This window comes from Liolophura sinensis, chromosome 7, assembly GCF_032854445.1.
Source record: "Liolophura sinensis isolate JHLJ2023 chromosome 7, CUHK_Ljap_v2, whole genome shotgun sequence".
NCBI classification, from domain to species: domain Eukaryota; kingdom Metazoa; phylum Mollusca; class Polyplacophora; order Chitonida; family Chitonidae; genus Liolophura; species Liolophura sinensis.
Genome location: NC_088301.1, coordinates 7,884,373 through 7,906,098, shown reverse-complemented (window position 1 = coordinate 7,906,098; position 21,726 = coordinate 7,884,373). Strand labels below are relative to the sequence as shown.

The following is a 21,726-nucleotide window of genomic DNA, read 5'->3' as shown; positions in this document are numbered from 1 at the left end:
AGATGCAGGTTATCATGAGTCCGATGAGAAAAAATATTCAATGACAATGAAAAAAATAACATGATGCGTAGCGTTGATAATGTTGCATAAAATACATTGTCTATACATATTTACATTTTTTTGCATTGAGCATTTTAAAAATGAGAAAATTCAATTTCTCATACCATAATGTACATGTATAGCTATATGAATATTATCATATCATAAATATGTACATGTAAACAGTCAATGTTTACTGAGTGAGGTAGAAAACATGCATGTTCACTAAAAACTGTGTAAAAACACATTATGGATATGATAAAAGTTTGCATTTAAACTAATAATTTTTTTTAATACCTGCTTATTCAATACCTGATGTGATTAAAGAGTCAATAAATTTGAGCTAATCAGGCAAAAATTATTATAGCATTATGACACATTTAAAAAATATTCACTTTTTAAAACAAAAATGTATGGAGGGTAATTCAAAAATAAATTTTCTTTAGTCCAGTAACTTACAAACTACAATTAACAGTTCATTTTCCCATCGATTAAATGAATTTCTGTTGACTGCAATTGAAGTTATTCCTCCACTCCCCGCCCCCCGAACCTGATTCATGCGTCTCCCGAGGGGAAAGTGAAAAAGTTTAACAAAAGGTACTCAAACAGAACAACCACCCCATATTTGCATAAATTATACAACACAGGATTTGAGGCTCTTCTTTTCTTTTACGTCATGATTTCGTAAATTGTACGAAACATAAATTCACTTTTGAAGACATGTCCCTCCAATGTGTTCAATAAAAGACAAAATGCCACCAAATGACAGTTTGTCTGTCCTGTCTGACAGTACACCAAGCTACCTTTTAACAACGACTTCTCAAAAACTTTGCACGGAAAAAATCATACAGCTATTCATAGACTTTTTCGGAGTTTTGGGTAAACCTAGCTGGCTGCAGCAGCCTCTTCTGAGCTTTCTCCATATGAGTTCGTGTAGGAGTCCATAGGTGGGCAGGTGCAAACCAGGTTCTGGTCACCATAGATATCATCAATACGACTCACAGTTGGCCAAAATTTTGTGTCCGGACTTACAAAAGTCTGAAAGGAAAATGGTCCTCATTTATTTGGTATGAATCATATGCAATGTTTATACTTGTATGCAAGAGCTAAGCAGATCAAAAGCAATCATGTCAAATCACAATGAAGGAGCATAGCACGCATTGCCAGCTTTGATTGACCAATCATGCAATGAATATGAAGTAAAATCTCTAAGGGTTGTCAGGCAAGTGTGGCAGAAACTTTGAAACTTTTTTTAAAGCAGCCAAAGAGTAAGGAAATTAAAAAAACATAAAAAAAAAGAAATAACTTACAGCAGGAAAAGCTCCAAGCTCTCTGGGGTACGGTCTATCCCAGTTTGACGCCATGATGACAGCCTGTGTGTGTGGTGCCATCTGTAGAATGGAGACAAGACATCTTTTATATAATCTGTGTGCCTGGACAGTATTAATTTCATTCAAACTATGTGTACTGATTGCACATACTCTCTTGTAATATCTATCAATATTATTGTAATGATGTGCACACTGTATGCCACATGTGGGAATGTTCATCAGTGAAAACTGAAAAAATGGAAATTGCGTCCATCAAGAAAAGTGACTGCCATCATAGAAGTGAAAAAGCCTTGAGTACATGTGTGGTAAATTTATAAGAATCAATCCGGGCAGGTTTCTGAGATGGCTATAGGCAGTAGCTTACCTAGGGGATTAATCCATCCCACCTATTCATAAGACCTTTAATACAAGGAGCATTACATAGTTAAGATGTCCTTCTTGGCGTACAGCACAGAAATCAACACTGCTGCACAACAATATGCCTACCTTCAGTGGATTCACTTTTTTATCCAGTTTTCCATTTTCAATATCCTGAATTTCTTGTCTGATCACTGAAACACAAAAAAAACTTTTATGCTCAAAAGCAATATTATCTAAAATGCATTTTGTACAACTTTCAAGAGTGCTTTCCAAGTACACTGTAAGAATGGTAAATATTAAGCCTAGCTCAATACTGCTGTAAACTGTTTGAAATTAATCAAAAGAATGAATATTTATTTTAGATTATCCTACAATACTGACTTCAAACTAGAAAGAAAAACAGGGATGAGTCATTCATATGAAAAATGTGCTGCTTTCACACTTTTTTTTTTATTATTATAAATTAAAACTAGAGTTAGTCAAACAGACCAAACAATTCCTATCTCTTCTTGTGGGATAGAGTTCATGTAATGTGAAATCCCGCTTCAAATTTAATTCAAAATGACTGACACGTGAACACCAGTCTGTCAGATAACTTGCAAATCTCGCTCTAAAGTGTCGTTTTGCCTTCCATGGCCAATACACAATTCTCGCTCTGATGCTGCAAACACTTTCTAACAACATTTGTCATTACTTTGGGGCTAATTTCATTCATAACTGCCATGTATTACATGAAATGAGCTTTTCTCTGAACATTTCCCTGTCTTGAAGAAACATTTCTTTCTTTTAGAAAAAAAAAAAAAAAAGAAAATGATTATTTTATGCCAAAATCTTACAAACTTACATATCATGGCCTCACAGAACCTGTCAAGTTCCATCTTGTCTTCTGATTCTGTGGGTTCCACCATCAAAGTGCCAGTCACGGGCCAGGACATTGTAGGAGCATGGAAACCTGGACAGGTGTAGGGTACAAGTGAGTCACTTAATGGAAGGATTTACTTGAGAGTCATGTCAGAATTTGAGCTCGAACATTCATATCTGAAATCTAGAACTCAATGCTGAATTCCAACTGGCTACTACATACAGCCACACATACACACAACCTAATGCCATCGGAAAGGGACACACATACAGACACACATACACACAACCTAATGCCACTGGAAAGAGACACACATACAGACATGTTAATGCCACTAGAAAGAGCCACACATACAGATAACCTAATGCCACTGGAAAGAGACACACATACAGACAACCTAATGCCACTGGAAAGAGCCACACATACAGATACACATACAGACAACCTAATGCCACTGGAAAGAGACACACATACAGGCATGTTAATGCCACTGGAAAGAGCCACACATACAGATAACCTAATGCCACTGGAAAGAGACACACATACAGACAACCTAATGCCACTGGAAAGAGACACACATACAGACACACATACACACAACCTAATGCCACTGGAAAGAGAGACACATACAGGCATCTTAATGCCACTGGAAAAGAGACACACATACAGATAACCTAATGCCACTGGAAAGAGACACACATACAGACATCTTAATGCCACTGGAAAGAGCCACGCATACAGATAACCTAATGCCACTGGAAAAGAGACACACATACAGATAACCTAATGCCACTGGAAAGAGACACACATACAGGCATCTTAATGCCACTGGAAAGAGACACACATACAGACAACCTAATGCCACTGGAAAGAGCCACACATACAGATACACATACAGACAACCTAATGCCACTGGAAAGAGACACACATACAGGCATCTTAATGCCACTGGAAAGAGCCACACATACAGATAACCTAATGCCACTGGAAAGAGACACACATACAGACAACCTATTGCCACTGGAAAGAGACACACATACAGACACACATACACACAACCTAATGCCACTGGAAAGAGAGACACATACAGGCATCTTAATGCCACTGGAAAAGAGACACACATACAGATAACCTAATGCCACTGGAAAGAGACACACATACAGACAACCTAATGCCACTGGAAAGAGCCACACATACAGATAACCTAATGCCACTGGAAAGAGACACACATACAGACAACCTAATGCCACTGGAAAGAGCCACACATACAGATAACCTTATGCCACTGGAAAGAGACACACATACAGACAACCTAATGCCAGTTTCATGTATTATTCACTTGTTCAAAGTTTTACAAGAGAAGGAAAACTGAGCGCCCTGGATAAACCACTCGCATTTAGCATGTCACTGATCATCCTAAAATCCCCCATACAGGTACAGGTAGAAGACAAGTAGCCTTCAGTGCATTAGGCTTATCGTTTTAATTTAATTCTTTATTTATTTACTGAGGATAACCCACAGCCATTTGGCCACTTGGAGATCTCCTCGTTATTGTCACCAAAGACCACAAATTTTAAGAGAGTGGGAATCCAGAAATTCTCTGTCTAAGATTTGACTTAGTCTGGTACCATCGGCATGGCATTAGAGTGAGGCAGCACTGTAGATATGTCAGCTTTCTGTTAACAGAGACACTCATGTGATGACAGAACAAGATGTTAGCATCACCATTAAACCCCAAGAAAACATTAACAGGTGGTGAAAAGTTTGGATATTTGCTTTAGTTGTTCCCTTCAGGTGTTGGCTGGTCCCTGTTCTGTCATATCCAAAAGAGTCGCCTCACTCAAAGATGACAACACACCTTCACTCTGTAAGCCTACTTTTTGCACTTTTTTTAATCTGTGATACTCAATGCTCGTAGGCTGATTCCACAAAGACAGCTCTGACTTAAGTCAAAATCTGAAATACTATATTTGAGTTCCAGTCATCTGTCTCAAATCTGTAAAATTCTAAAACACCCAGTACCAAAAACTATAAAGCTCTGTGCAAATGTTTAAAATTTTTGCTTCAGTCAGAAACTGTTTTGTGGGAAAATCCTAACTTCTTGTGTCGTTGAAGGACACCCTAATGACAAGGTCATCATGACTGGGTTAATTAATCAGACAATCCTCTCTAGCATAAATTTCCTGAACTCCTCCACTGAGCTTACCGTAATCCTGAAGACGCTTGGCAATATCCACCACCTCCACGTTTGCTGTCTTCTTGAATTCTCGACAGTCAATAATAAACTCGTGGGCCACAAACCCTGGAAATTGGTGAAGTAAAGGCTAAATTATTTACCTGTAGGAAACCCAGAGGAATTGAACCCATCAAAATAATAATTGGTGCAAACTGTTCAGTGTTCACAAAAAAGTCAGACTTTGTAAATACATGAATAACAAAACATCTCTTACTAAGGCTGAGAATGTACAAGTAATCCACGGCACACCCCAAACCACCCCAGCCAACCTACCCACCCCTACCTCAATAGCACAGCTGCCTTCAACTGCATGAGGAGTTCCAAAAAAAACAGATAATACTCTACTATAGGCATTATTAGTCACATCTGGCAACGATGCAGGGCAGCTTAAACATTTACCTGTACGTGGATCTTGATTTGGACAGGGACCAAAATGACACAGTCAAGCTGTGTACCAAATTTTGTCCATATCAGCGCCTAACTTTTTCTATAAAGTTCCGGACAGACAGATATATAAACACTGGCCAACATAACCTTCTTGACAGATAAAAATACACACAGCAGCAAGAAACAGCAAACAAACATAATGTGACATATTCTATCAATACGCACCATGGGTATTCTTGTAGAGGGTTTTATAGTAGCCCTTCAGCCTGTGACTCATGTAGTTAGCGTTGAGGATGGCCACCTGGGAAGCCTGCCTTAGCCCCTTAGCCCCCATCATCTTGATGTAGGCCCAGGAGATGGGCAGGATTGAGCTGGAGCCGTAAGGGGCGGCACACACCGTCCCCAAGGACTGAGATTCTGACTGGCTGATGGACACCAAGGGGTGGCTGGGCAAGTACGGGGCCAGGTGCTTCTTACTGGGCAAATGATGAACAGTGCAGAGTCAGTATACATAAAGACTTAATATCAAAGCTTGATAAATCAATTTTTTTTATTGAACTTTTGAATTCCATATGGCCAACTCAAGGAATTATGTTTAGATGAAAAACATAATGCTATAGGAGTACATTATCAACAAACTTTCTGGAAGTACTGCATGAAACTCGAAAAATAATCTGTAACTTAATTGTTTTGATGAAGATATATACATGCATGCAGCAATATTTCAGTTCAATAAAGGTCTGTCAGCAACCTACGTATGGTCATGGGTTTTGCCCCCGGTTTCCTCCCATAGTCGTGCCAGTGAACATTCTTGAGAACCGCATAAAACACCAATCAAATAAAAAATCAATCAATCAATTCAATGTAGTTCAGCAGATTATGTCAACATTCTCGACAATCGATCACTCGATGATACAAGCTCCAAACTTGCAGTGGGAAAAAATGGACGCCATATTGGATTTTTAGAGGGCTGATGGGATTTTTCAACTTTGAAGTATTTATGTAGTTTCTCATGCCAAATTTTCTATTGAACTCCAGTTGAACGATTGTTTCAGTAATCTGCTGCACTAACATGATTATGAGGGAGGCAAAAATGTTTTTATGTTTTTTTTTATGATGTCCAACTCTTTGGCAAGGTTTTGACATACTATATTCAATGCTGATAAATGTTCATATTTATTGCTACTTACACTCCAATGGGTCCCATGCCTGGCCCCCCACCCCCATGGGGAATACAGATGGTCTTGTGGAGGTTCAGATGTGAAAGATCACCCGGTCGACATATCCCCACCTGAAATAAGAACCAGTAAGAGTGAGAGACAGGAAAGACTGTGTGAAAATCAGATTTTAAGTGATCAATGAACTGAATGCTACACTTCGTATATATAAATTGATCTGTTGTTTAACACCATTGTCAAGAATTTCTCACTTATATAACAGCGGTCAGCTCTACTAGCGGAGGAAAATGGGGTACTGGTATTATAAAGTTAAGACTTTGGAATTGCATGAACCAGGAGCTGGCAAAAAAAAACCCAATCTTTTCATATAAACAATTCAATTATTCTCACTGATTAAGTGAATACAACCCTCCATCACACATAAGAATGTACTATAACAGGGGAGTTTCGAGTTCACACTCTTTTATCGTCGAAGGTAGGAAAAGTCCAACTGTATCATGTAACCTGTCAAAAATGTTAGGCAACTATTTTTGATCACACTCGCAATAACATTGGTGTCTGATAAAAGTGTCATAAAAAGTAATTTAGAGTGAAGGAATGATAGAGAAGATTGAGAAGCTGAATGTTTGTGAACTTGAGAAGTTCCTAAAGGAAAGACATGTCATTTGTGCCTCTGGAAAAGGGTGAGACAGGTGATCATAAATTAATGTTAACAAAGCTTGCCTAACATTTTTCACCATTCACTTGACACAGTAGGACTGTTTTTAAATTTGATGACAAGAGTTCCCACCTGAAACTCCCCTATTCCTCAGAGCGGTTGAAATAAACTGAATTCTTTTTCTCATAAATATTAGATTACATGTACTTTCATTCTAAATTTAGGGAAATTGTTGAAGATTGCGGGACACCATTCTTACCTATTATGCCAAAATAATCACAATGTTATAAAATAGATTTTGTGCAAGTGTCTTGTGAACTTAACAAATGGGATAAAAACTATCTACCTGAGCATTCATGTTGGCTCCATCCAGGTACACCTGACCGCCAAAATGGTGGATCAGATCACAAATATCTCTGAGGAGGATTCACAGAAACAAGGAATTCACAAAGTTAAAGAAACAGGACCAATACATGTATACAACTCACACAGATGTCAGCAACATCTACTTTTGCACAGTTATACTTTGGAAAATTATTAGAAAAAATAGAATGTAAATCTTACACAAATTTTGAAGGAATGATTTAACTGAACACTGCAATTTAATGGTCGGTACAGGTAGTTCAAGTATACACACAAATGGTTTGTAGGAGCTTGCAGCTGGGTGACAATTAAAGGCGTTTTTATTTTTAAACAATTCACTAGATTTCAATACCACCTGAGGCAGTACAATCACCTATCAAAGCTTATCACAAATACACTTCCATTAAAACATTTCGTTTTGTTTTTTTTGTTTTTTTCTCCACTCACCTGACATCATGGTCAAACACTCCGTGGGTTGATGGGTAAGTTATCATAAAAGCAGCCAGGTTATCTTTATGCTTCTCAGCCTAGAAAAAAATATTATTTTCAATGATACTGATATAAAACCAAAAATTTCAATTTCTTGAAGAGATCAATATTTTCACAGGTTTATAAGTCCATCAAAACAAACAATCACTTAAATAGTATGTGCCACCTTGACATAAAAATAATTTATTTATTTATTAAATTGGGGATTAATTAAAGTTGTACCGAAGAGCATTTTGCTCATTCAACATGGCCAGGCTTGTGGGTGCAGGAAACTGGACAGAGTCCAGGATAAACCACCGTCCTTCACCAAGCATCTCACAAGCCTGTTGACTTGCAGCTGCAGACTGAGAACCAAGAGACGGATTTGATCATGCAAACTCAGAGAGAAAGCTGGTGGTTTAAACATCGGAGCAAGAGACCCCACACCTCCTCCTCAAATAGTGATGGACTATTCCTTACCATGTCCTTCAGATGTACAAGATCTACAGCTCCTCCCCTGTCAACATTAATGGGCGTGACCTTCATGCCTGCCATCATAGCACTGGCAGGGTTTGTGCCATGGGCTGACACAGGGATTAAACAAATCTGTGCAGGAAGAAATAGAGGACAACAATGTTGCATGTAAATAGTTCTTAAAAGATAAAATGTAGCAGAATTTCAACCAGCTCAAATTTGCAATCAGCTCCAACAGCCCACATACAGTCATTGCTGTCTTGCACTTAGGCCTCTCACTAAATGAATGACCCAAGCTAAAAGATAGGATGTCTAAACCCTGGCAATGTTAAAAACAAGGATACAGAAATTCTGACTACCTACATAACTTCTGACTGCATAACAAACCAAATACACAACAGATAGGCAAAGTGATTTACAGATCTGCCTGTAGCAGCCAAAACATTTCTTTCTGAAATCTTAGTGTTGGCATGATATTATTAAGGGGATGTTTCTACCAGGAAGTTTGTTAGATCAAAATCTATGAGCAAACCATATTTAATACAAGACAAAATCTGGATGTTAATGAAGTGACCGTTCACTTACATTTCTCTGTCCCTCTCCTTTCGCCTGTAAGTAGGACTTGATTGCCATCAAGCCTGCATACTCCCCTTGAGCTCCACTACAACAGATTTAATCATAAATTTTCCTGATACAAGGCAGTGGCACTTGGATGGCAGCAATAGTCACCCGCTTTAAACCAAGAGTTACTTCCCTTGATGCACACGAAGGTTTGTTTTGGAATTTTATAAAAAACATCAACAAATTTTTCTTTTTCTTTTAAAAAAACCCACAGTCTGTGATTGATTTTTTCACTCTTTCTCTCTCTATATATAGCACCAGAAGGTTGGAGAAGAATACCTGTTTGGTTGTAAAGAGATCTTATCATAACCAGTGATTTCACACAGATCGTTTTCTAGCTCCTCAAACATCTGACGATACCCCATCACTTGATCAGATGGCACGAATGGGTGGACACCCGCAAACTCAGGCCACGAACACGGCTGTAACAGCGAGACAAAGGTAAACATGGAGATAGTGAGCCGGTAACTAGGCGCCAGTTTCACGAAGCTCTCTTAACATTACAAACTCGCAACTACCATGACAACGCAACGCCTATACTACTGGTTGCTGCGGTATGTTAAGTGAACGTAACGTTAACAGTGCTTCATGAAGTCAGGCCCTGGTACAAAATTGTGGGACACAAGTGAAAACATGCATGGATAGATAAAGTGTGAGAAAAAATTTTAACAATGATGAGGAAGTCTTAAATCGTTGCGAGACAAAGAAAAAAGCATGTTGAGACATAAATGAGAAAATTGTGAGGACAAAAACCGAAACAAAGATGAGACAACACAAACACAGAAGTGAAGCCAAGGAAAGACTAAAAAGTGACAATTGTGGGGCAGAGAAAGGATGATGGTGAGACAATGTTGAGGTCAAATCTGTAACAAGGCTAAGAGAATAGTGAGAAAGTGGTGAGACAAAAGATGACCCTATTGACAGGAGACAGAAGAAATGCTAACTATAGGAATCAGTAAAATCAAGATGAAAGAAAGGTGAGACATTACAGCAAGTGACTTATTTCATTGGAGTTTTATGACGTACTCAAGAACATTTCACTTATACAATGGCAGCCATCATTAAGATGCTAGGAAACCTAGGGCCATCCGCAAGTTGTACAGAAAGGGAGACAAAGGCAAATATATGTACAGGAGTGTATTTTGGTGAGACAAACATGACAACAACAACATTAAGACAAAAATAAAAGAGCACACTCGTCAGTTATACACTGAGCTGCACTGAAGCCAAGCGAATGTCATGGTTATTGCTTATAGTACATACCATCATTTCTGTAGTGGAGTTAAGCTTCATTGTACAGGAGCCCAGCGATATCATGGAATGGACGAGTGACAGGTCTTTGTTCTCCAGCTGCTTCATGTAACGGACGATACTGGTTTCTGACTGGTATCTGTAGGCAAGGACAAATCAGTACGTCTAATGAAGCACTTGTAAATAGCCAAATCACCATGAGACATCCCAGTGGCAGCTTATCATTTAACATATATAGAGGAGACTGCAGGTCACAATGGTGAAGTTTTAACACCATAATTTTTTTCAACTGAAAGGTGGAAAGGATGAGACAACAAACATCATATGGGAAATCATTTCCACTTATAATGAGAAAAATATTTATGATATTCAATCTTCAATATGCAATATTTTCGTTATTATTTGTATTTAGACGATATCGTGATTTTGTGCATCAGGACAAGTTATGGTTTCAGCTGAAGGCCTATCCTGGGCACACAGACTTGTATATAGTGTGATGTCTTACGTGACGTGTTTTGCCTGACATAGGAACTAAAACTCGACTAAACGTGTATTATGACATCATTTCGCTGAGCTCAGCTTTGAAACAGAATATCCAAAAACAAAGTATTTCTTTTCCCATGTTGTAGTTTGGGTGTGAAATATCAATATGTATTAACAATCTACCTGCTTGAAATATCACTGTTATCAATGAAGGAAATCCTGACATGTCACTTTTATATAAATAATAAATATGTACATATATTGCAGTAAATGGCTACAGGAAAGAAAAATCACACGTTTAATGGAGTCTGGGTTTATAACTAACATCTGTAAGCAGGGATAAAACCACATGTCATTAACAGTCACATAATGATGTTACAGAGACATTCTAACATCTGAAGTAATCAGTAGCATATATCACCAAACACATCTGTAAAAGTGAAACCCAGTGTTTTAGTGGAGTCTAGGATGTCAGGTGAAGAAAAAAAAAAACATTTACCTTACAGAATTATATCTTCCTACCTCCAAACACATAGATGTTTCTACCTAAATTGGGATTTACAAAATATAGTCTCTTTTTCCATCACTATTCCATGATTCCACCTTTATTTTGAAAAGGTCACATTGTGCATAAAGATCACGCATGCAGAAAAAAAAAGTCCAGATCACAAAAGTTTTTACATCACATTTTAAAGTGAAACTGGGTTGCTTGCAGATACAATGTTTGTCTATTTTTCTTTCCTCCTTTTCTTACCTGTTGAATACTGGATGTGTGAGGTAATCAGATGTCCTCCGGAAAGCTGTGTTTTCTATACTTGATAAAGGTTCTGTTCCCAACATATCAGCCAATGTATTCTGTAGTAATTAAATAAAAACCCAGACAACTAAATGAATGCTGTCATGAAGACATCAAAATTTTATGCCAATAATACGCACAGACACAAAATTTTACTTTCAGTTAATTCCAATAACTATGCACCTTTCCCTGTTATAAGTAGGTCAGTTTGTTAATAGTAGACCTTCATAACTGGTACCAATGTCTTGAACCAGATGGAAAGATTGAATATGGATCCAGGCCTTAAAATATATAATCTACTTAGCGTAGCCAAATGCGTAGCTAGGTGCTGACGATCATTTGCTATTTATTCTGATGATACACATTGTAGAATTTCATGAACATTCTTATAACAGCTCTGGAAAGCTTCCTTGGGAATTAATTCACATTTAGTGGCTGCTTTGTAAATTACATGTAACTTCTCTACTTTCTGGAAAAACATACAAAACTTTTGAGCAGTAGTTTCACGGACAACTAGGTTGAAAAAATACCACTCAAGATTTATTAACAAGTTTTGGAGTAGGTAAAAAAAAGACAAATATTCCATTTTCACTGATAAGCTTCAAAAAGTTGACTGCTGTTTCAACTCCCACAGTGACTCAAGGCAATACATCATTCAACATTTCAACTTCATTTAAACCATTTTCAAGAATGTTTGAAAATGGATTAAAGTAGTGAAAAGAGATAAAGCTATACATGTACTTACTGCATCACTAGGTGAGTCAACAATCTCTAATAGGTCATTAAGATCTGGCTTCAGGACAGTCTCATCGATAGATATACCTACCTGGATAAGAACAACAAAAACATATATTTTATTTGATGAAACAAACACTTTCATTTTCATCACTTCAATGACTCACAACATTTAACAGTTTTCCGACGAGATTGGACCTGCCTTATCAATGTTGAAATAACTGTATTACCCATAATGCAGCAATAACCCAGTGGATAATTTATCATGTTTTGGTTATTATTTATTTGATTTCAATTTTATTTGTGGTCAGTTTTATGGATGGAAGAAACCAGAATGTCCCACGTAAACTATCGGCCTTTGGCAAGTTACTGACAAAATTTGCTGCGATGTGAGGATGTGCATCTTAGTGGAAGACACAGGTGTTGTCAGCCTTCTATTGGCACCATGCCTCCAATAGCAGTGAGAATGTGCGAATCTACAAAATTCCCTAACCAAGGTCAGGTATGAGTTTGTGACCTGACATGTCCTAGCGAATGAATGGCAAGCACCTCTAACGAGAAGACCATGGCTTGCTACTATGTATATACTGAAGATTTCAGCAGCTCTAACTCACACAGCCGTCTGGGTAATATCTCAGGTTAATCTGTTTCTCTTGAGCCTTCTGCCTAATGGCATCCACGCCACATGTGGGTCGGAACTTGACAGTATCATAGAAAAGCTCAGAAATCAACTCATGGCCTCCTCTCTTTACACCTAAGACACAAAATTAAATAGCCATTAATTTACTTATCAAAGGATACACTGAAAGGAACCATAAATCAAAGAAGACAAATGGAAGTTGTCAAAAGACGTAGCATATTTAGTGTCTAATGACAACTTTTCTATTTTATACATATTTTCGATGTATGATAGAAAATGCCATACAGGCTTAGTTCCAGACAGCTCGCTGGAGCCTTACGAACGATTTAGGCTATTAAGAGATTAAATCCATTTTTACACAAAATAAAAATAAAAACTGTACATCTGTGATGTTTTTTACTTCTAAAACTTATAACTGGGATAAAATCATTATTAAGCCCTTATTAAATTACTAACATTGTGATTTTTTTTAAGAGATACCTTTTGCTCGATTCTGATAGCTTCACTCCACTTATAGGACCACTTAAGAATATCTTGTGCAGCCTGATTAATTTCTTATAAAGAAAAATTAACTGTTGACATCAAAAGTGTCAAATTGCGGACTTAATTTGCTTCTGAAGTGCATTTTTACAGGCCAAGTGGAATTACAGTGATAACCATTTCTTATACAAAAAAAAAAATTAACTGTTGACATCAAAAGTGTCAAATTGCGGACTTAATGTGCTTCTGAAGTGCATTTTTACAGGCCAAGCCTTAGGTGAATTACTGTAACCATGATGAGGACCGATATTCACCAAGAACATCCAGAAATGATACACATGTACTTCACATTTTGACTGTATTTACACTGTATCAGTGTGAACATTTCTACTGTGTTTTAATACAAGTGTTTGAGAGGTGTACTAACTTCAATAGAAGACTAATCACTAGAGAATTAATCAATTGATAATGATCCCGGCATCACAACCTTTTACATTTACATGGTGATGCCTCAACTTCATTATTATTATTATTATTTTAATTACAAAAATATTTAGGTCTACTTATTCATAGTGGTCATCCCAATACAGATTCCAACATCAATGTTTACCAACATTGAGTCTGAAGTCATTAATGGAGTCATTAGTATGGTCAAGTGTAAATCCTCACCTTCTGCCACAATTAATGCCCCATGATGCACTCTTCTCCCAATGTCACGGAGTCCTTGAGGACCATGATACACTGCATACATAGCGGACATGTTCGCAAGCAGGGCCTGAGAGGTAAAACAAGCAAATTCAAACAATTTACATGTACATGTCACATTAAGTATGCAAAGCTTTCCTCTGGATTAAGCTGGTTTTCAAACTTCATCTGCACACAACATTTAAAGCAGCTATCACTGCACAGAAATCAGTGACCAATCAGAATCAAGAGAATTATTAAATATGCAAAACATGCACAGATCCAGCCTTTTTTAAACATCTGAGAATAATATTCCAATACAGGGCTATATTTCAGAGAAATATTCCAGGAAAACAAAAGTGTGACAGGTGAACATCCCTCACTAACATCTCTCGTTGTTCAGAAAAGTGTCATGTAAATTTAAGGTAAATCCAAACTCTACACAAAGACTGCAGTGTTATGAACAATTAATACACTGTAGCTCATCTGGTTCTGGTGTCTGTAAGGCCATGTTACACTACAGATCAGAGTTGTCTCCTGTAACGCGCTGTTCTGGTGTCTGTAAAGCCATGTTACACTACAGATCACAGTTGTCTCCTGTGATGTGCTGTTCTGGTGTCTGTAAGGCCATTTGTTACACTACAGATCAGAGTTGTCTCCTGTGGCGTGCTGTTCTGGTGTCTATAAAGCCATGTTACACTACAGATCAGAGTTGTTTCCTGTGACGTGCTGTTCTGGTGTCTGTAGGGCAATATGTTACACTACAGATCTGAGTTGTCTCCTGTGACGTGCTGTTCTGGTGTCTGTAAGGCCATGTTACACTACAGATCAGAGTTGTCTCCTGTGACGCGCTGTTCTGGTGTCTGTAAGGCCATGTTACACTGCAGATCAGAGTTGTCTCCTGTGACGCGTTGTTCTGGTGTCTGTAAGGCCATGTTACACTACAGATCAGATGTTGTCTCCTGTGACGCGCTGTTTCTGGTGTCTGTAAGGGCCATGTTACACTACAGATCAGAGTTGTCTCCTGTGACGTGCTTGTCTGGTGTCTGTAAGGCCATGAGTTACACTATATATCAGAGTTGTCTCCTGTGTCGTGCTGTCCTGGTGTCTTTAGGGCCATGTGTTACACTATATATCAGACTTGTCTCCTGTGATGCGCTGTTCTGGTGTCTGTAAGGCCATGTGTTACACTACAGATCAGAGTTGTCTCCTGTGACGTGCTGTTCTGGTGTCTTTAGAGCCATGTGTTACACTATATATCAGACTTGTCTCCTGTGATGTGCTGTTCTGGTGGCTGTCTCCTCTGATGTGCTTTTCTTGCATCTGTAAGGCCAGGCATTACACTACAGATCCAAGCTGTCCCCCCTTACCTGCACTGTTCATATGTTACTCATGGCTCAGATGAGCTATTCTGTTAAACTATATATATATATATATATATATATATATATATATATATCAGAGTTGTCTACCCTTACTTGTGCTGTTACTGGTGGCTGTGTCTCCTCTGTCGTGCTGTTCTGGTGTATGTAAGGCCAGATGTTACACTACATATCAGAGTTATTCCCCCTTATCTGGGCTGTACAGATGATACTGGTGGCTGTGATGAGCTGTTCTTGAATCTTCAATGCCACTACAGATCAGAGTTGTCTCCCTTTACCTGTGCTGTTACTGGTAGCTGTGTTTCTTCAGATTATTTCTCGTGTTTGTAAGGCCAGACGTTACACTACAGATCCAAGTTACCGCCCCCCCCCCCCCCTTCCTTACTGGCACTCTACAGATGTTACTGGTGGTTCTGATAAGCTGTTCTTCCACTTTGCACTATATATCAGAGTTGTCCCCCCTTACAGGCACTGTACAGATGTTAATGGTGGCTGTGATAATCTGTTCTCGCATCTTTAAGGCCACTACACCATATGTCAGAGTTGTCCCCCCTTACCTGTGCTGTACAGATATTACTGGTGGCCCTGTCACGTCTGATGTGCTGTTCTCTTGTCTGCAAGGCCAGGCGTAACGCTTCCTCACCACTGGCATCTCTGAAAACAGAACAACTCAGGTGATGAAATATACTTCTCTGTATACTATTTGGTCATCTAATATCCAGAAGCTTCTCTAAACAATGCTGTCAGTCTAATGACTGTTCACTGTTGCAAAAAGTAACCAACGTAATCTACTATTCTGAGCAGCCATCATAAGTGGTTTTCAATGAACACCAGACTGGGTAAACGGTTAAACGATAGTCATCAGCCTGTTATCGTTACCAAGACCCCACCACAAGTGGGAGCTGGGGAAACTCGAAATTGAAATCATGGCTCAATGGTCCATAAAACTTTCAGCTTTTTTCAGTGAAATTTATGCATATAATTATCACGAAAATGACACCAAAAATGATTTTGTCTTTATCCCTAAGAAAACAGAGCAGATTATTTCTATACACCCCAAAAGTTCTCTCAGAATGTTTCAAAATCACAGTGTAGGTGGAAAAATTTAAGATTTCAGCAAATCTTAACTCTTACCTGGTTACTCCAACCACACGGCCTGGCATCAGTCTCATGAAGGCACCCTTTGTAGCAAAGAAAGCAGCGTGTGGACCCCCATACCCCAGGGGTATCCCAAACCTCTGAGCCGTTCCCACGGCGATGTCCACCCCAAATTCCCCCGGGGGCTTCATAATAGTCAGGGCTAAAAGGTCTGTGGCACACACCACCAGGGACTGAAATAAAAACAAAACAAGCATTTGGATGTTCTGAATCTCCAATCAGTTTATTTTTTACATTTCTCAGATTTCATGATTGGGCACCCATAAACCTTCCCGTCTTTGTGTAGGCATGGTAAATACAAAATTCAAACAAAATAAGAAATACAATACTGTACAGTTTTAATCCAGGTATGTACCAAATCTTACTGAAATGAGTAAATTGACTGTCTCAAAATAAACCCATACCACTTGACTACAGATGCTTTTAACCACGCATGTGCTGAGCAGCATCCTATTGCCCACAAATCCCTCAGTCAAGCCTCCACTGCTAAAGATCACTTTTTTGCTACAAAGCCCACCATATCGGGAAACTACATAGAGTTTTCTCCTGATTTTGAGTTCACACCGTACAAATCTGGCGCATGGGAGAATGCAACGTGGGTTAAAATTTAATGTTAATAAACATCCTTAAGTTGGTCTACATAGGATATGTGAAGATATAAATATCAACTTTTGTGTCCAAAATTTTGTTCCAGTGAGCATTATAGGGGTATATTAATGAATTTTAATTTCACCTTATTACTATGAGCATTTTGAACAAGTCGCGAAAAGTCATCAACATTTCCATCAGTATCAGGGTACTGGATCAAAATTCCAGACACATCTGCACTGAAGTCCACTCGTCTCCAGTTCACAATCTCAGTCACATAGCCAAGCCCCCTAAAACATGCAGACATCAATATTAGTGGAGATGTTATCAATGGCATATTCTTGATAAAATATACAGCAGACACAGACTTCGGAAGATAAAAAGGGCAGAAAAAAGGTGATCCACACCACTTGCATCAAAACCATAATCAGTTTCATTTTTATTCCATTTTTGTGTGATTTTATAGCGTAGGTTTGCCTGTAAAACACAGAATAAAACTGGTGTTACTGGATTAAGTGAAGCCGAAACTTGTTTGGTAAAAGCTGGCCAGAAGCCAAAAATGGGAAGATAAAAAAGGCAGAAAAAAAGGTGATCAACACCAGTTGCATCAAAACCACAAATGGTTATGACAATACATGTATGTTAAACATCTGACAAGCACCATCAAATTGTACCTTGCTCTCGTTTCTACGACAGCAATCGTTTGAGGGTGGCATCTTTGGTCAATGTAGAACTTGTTTCTTTTATTGTGCCTGTGAAAAAGAAAGAAAAAAAAAACAAAAAGAGGCATTTATAAAGATACAAAGTTCTGCATGCAGCTGAAGAATACATATGATGACCAGCTGAACAGACAGACAAACAGATCTAGTAATCAAGATAAGATACTGGAAAAATTTAAACATGTACAGTAATTCTTTTAATTTTTATTCCTTTGAAAGCAAAAAAATACATTTCTATCTCAATTTTTGTTTGTTTGTTTTTTCAGAGAAACAAAGCAAAAAAAATGTAGTTCATTTGTTGAACTGAAAATGTGAGAAAAGAGAAACTCTGCATTTTATGTTAATAGATACATGTTATGATGTATACTGGCTAAAAAGAACATACCAAATGTCCCCAAAATTAGAAGAATTACATGGTGTACAAAACTATGTCAATGTATGACTTCCTGCAGAAACTAAATTATTCGACATAGCCAAAGATTTTAAGAAAAGTAAATTCCCAATAGCTGTGCCATCCCCCAGCGAGTCAACTGTTGATCTATAGGCTGAGCAAAATACAGGATTCATTGATTGATTGATTTCACTGGTGTTTTACATTGGACTCAAGAATATTTTACTTCTATGACAGCGGCCAGCATTATGGTGGGAGGAAGCTGAGCAGAGCCTGAAGACAGCAACGCACAAACTGGACCTCCTACACCAATAGCTGCCACTCATGTATGTTACCCTGTTACAAACCAGGGCCCAGTTTCACAAAATGGCGTATAACATTTTTTTATTGTACATCTGACATACCATATATTACATGTGCGCTTATCGTACATATGACATCTTTGTGAAAATGGGCCCCTAGGTAGTCATTAATTTAAGACAATCAGCTCTGTGAGCCCATCACCTTGTTCAGACAAGTGTAGGACTTTGTGTCATTTTGCACTCACACCTCACGTTAAGAGGCAGAATATCATAATCTGACTGACCAACCATTACCCGCTCAACTTATAAATCTTCAACTTGAAACATTACTGCTGATATTCGTTTGATGTGTACAGTTTGAAATAAAATCTATGTTATCCTGTCATACTGTGGGGGAAGGCCTAGTTTTATCTATCTTTGAACTCACCTAATGCACAATGCCATGGCTTCAGCCGCAGCCGTTCCCTCGTCCAAAAGGGAAGCATTGGACACCTCCATACCTGTGAAGTCGCAAACCATGGTCTGGAAATTTAACAGACTCTCTAGTCTACCTTGTGCCATTTCTGCCTGGTACGGGGTGTACTGGGTGGTCCTGAAGAGAAAATGAATGAATGAATAATTGAACAAATAAAATCTTTAAAGTAAAAGAAAACCAAAAAATGAACCAAGAGTCTCAAAATAATCCACCTTTAGAAACAATGTAACAATGTTCAATATATTTTCATCAACTGCAAATACTATGTTAGCTTTTCAGCTATTACACTCTTTGGAAACAATGTTTCATAATTTGAGTAAATGTAGCAGTTCAGAGATAAACTGTAATTACAGGTATAAACTATTCCTAAATGGAACTCTGATTTACATGTATTTACTCTATAAAATTAATGTTACTCACACAAAAGATGCCTAAAATTGACAGGTACTTCCTGTTACAAAATAATATCAACATGAATGAAAAAGGAACTTAATATTTGTGAAGATCACAACAAATAGTTTTTGCATTGAAATAAAGGATTCTCAACTTAATAAAATACTATTTGTATTTGTACACGGGAATACTACTTGTAGTCTGTAAAATGCATAACCAGGAAGAATTGCATTTTCACCAATACCTTAGTTACACTTTCATAGGTTGATAAATTTACTCTATAGGTTTATGCCCATAGGGTCACGCTCCTGTTCTTACATGACAAACCATGTGAATAAACAAAACAGTGACGAAGTTTTATAACAGCCTATATAGTCAGTGAATGACAGTCGAACACTGACACTTCAGCACAGCAGGAACAATTAAAGATACCAAAACAGACATGAACTGACAACTTCCCAAGGCTCAAAACAAACTTGGTGTTGGATAAAACTGTAGAAGAATTAACAGCGATTTTATCTGACAGATCGAGATTTTGTCTGACATACATGCAACTGGGATGCTTGTCAGGCGATTTATAGTTCGTGTGCCGACAGTAATCTTGACATCAGCACCGTGAAGGTTTATAAATTTGGTTGTTAAAAGTGTCAAGTTTTAATAATAAGGGTTTATTTTTTTATTTACTTATTTGATTGGTGTTTCACGCCATACTCAAGAATATTTCACTTTTATGACGGCGGTCAACATTATGGCAAGAGGAAATCACACAGAGCCCGAAAATTCAGATGTACGACTAGAGAGGAAGCTAGCATAAGCTGGACTTGAACTCATAGCAACCGCATTGGAGAGAGGGTCCTGGGTCACTGAGCAGCGCTGGCGTGCTAACCACCTCGGCCAGCCACGGAGACCCCCAGTCAGGGTTTATTAACCACATCTTACTCGTATTTCAGCCACAGCATGACAACACAGAATTAAGGGCACTATTAATAATCATGTCAGAAACTGATGTCGATTTAAAGGACTCTTACCATCCTGGGTTTTCAAAGATGTTCCGCAGGATGGTTGGGGGACAGTGGGTGTTGTAATAACCTGTTCCAATGTAACTTCTCCAAACATCATTTTTCTTAGCCATTTTGCTCAGTCTATCCAGTAACTCATGTTCTCCTGGAAACAAAACAACAGATAAAAAATGTCATAGGTTTGCAATAACTGATTTTTGATTGGATGTTTTATGTTTAATTATAATGTAATTCAACAATAATTTAATATCAAAATTTCAAATTTAATTCTTCTGAAGTGCAACTTGGACAGGTTAAAGGTATAATAATTTCATTCATAACTACATATGTTTTCAGCTGGAATTTTTCTTTTCACTCATAATTCATCTTTAACGCTACAATGGGAGAGCACAACATCTGAGCTCATGAGTAAGTTCAACTAACAGATCATTTATGAAAGTATGAAAACACACAACTCCACTTCATAAATTAACTTATCTATTTATTTATTTGATTGTTGGTTAATATCACCATCAAGAATCTTTCACTTATATGATGGTAACTGGAATGGTCATGGAAAACCACTGACCAGATGATTTATTTATTTATTTATTTTTTTGATTGGTGTTTTATGCCGTACTCAATAATATTTCACTTGCATGACAGCAGCCAGCATATTATGGTGGGAGGAAACCGAGTCCACGGGAAACACCCGACCAACCGCAGGTTGCTGGCAGACTGACCAGATGAACTTGCCATAGGGCCCAAGCACTCCCTTGCCCCAACCCCCCCCCCCCCACAACCCCCTCTCCCGCCCTCACACACAAGTAGTGAGAGCAGGGGTATCCGGTTTTGAACCCACTACCATCATTCAGTACATGCCCTTATTTACCCATCTATTTGTGGAAGTAAAGCATCCTGTGCCCTCAAACCTAATTTGTTCCCCACCCCCACCCTATCCTACACACTTTTCCCCTCCTGATGTGTTGATTTATACCCAGCTGGGTTGGGGTGACACAGCCCTTGTAAACAGTCTGGTCTGGGGTGGCACAACCCTGGACTCCATCTTCAGGTCAACAGCCTAAGCCCTATAGCAGAGCTTTATGCACCAGCTGGACAGTTATCTAGGTCATCTGATACCTCAACCATAAACTAAGGTCAGGAGAGGTCGGCTTGAGTGACTGAACATCAGGTTAACCTTATATCGGTGTGCTGTACATATACATGTTTAAGATGTATATTATAGTTTTATCAGTTATATCCAGATGGTCAAC

At 38.3% G+C, this 21,726-nt stretch overlaps 1 protein-coding gene across 1 annotated transcript; it reads right to left on the bottom strand.

Annotated features, from left to right (window-relative positions):
• Positions 1 to 924: 924 nt before the first annotated feature.
• LOC135470603 (glycine dehydrogenase (decarboxylating), mitochondrial-like) lies at positions 925 to 21,211 on the bottom strand. Its single transcript, XM_064749639.1, has 24 exons — positions 21,196 to 21,211; positions 20,483 to 20,618; positions 19,014 to 19,178; positions 17,849 to 17,926; positions 17,320 to 17,464; positions 16,563 to 16,759; positions 15,986 to 16,082; positions 14,032 to 14,137; positions 12,857 to 12,996; positions 12,253 to 12,333; positions 11,466 to 11,566; positions 10,241 to 10,367; positions 9,257 to 9,399; positions 8,942 to 9,017; positions 8,363 to 8,488; positions 7,862 to 7,941; positions 7,398 to 7,467; positions 6,406 to 6,506; positions 5,441 to 5,691; positions 4,799 to 4,894; positions 2,575 to 2,682; positions 1,857 to 1,921; positions 1,350 to 1,430; positions 925 to 1,077 (listed from the first exon to the last, which is right to left on the bottom strand). The coding sequence occupies exons 1-24, from the start codon at positions 21,209 to 21,211 to the stop codon at positions 925 to 927; spliced, it is 2,739 nt and encodes a 912-aa protein (XP_064605709.1).
• Between the last annotated feature and the right edge of the window lie 515 nt (positions 21,212 to 21,726).

Coding starts and splice junctions, on each gene's coding strand:
- LOC135470603 (XM_064749639.1), bottom strand. Junction 9,400..10,240: donor ACTCCACTACAGAAATGATG/GTATGTACTATA, acceptor TCGCTGTTACAG/CCGTGTTCGTGGCCTGAGTT. Junction 1,078..1,349: donor AGCTTGGAGCTTTTCCTGCT/GTAAGTTATTTC, acceptor TTTTCCTTTCAG/ACTTTTGTAAGTCCGGACAC.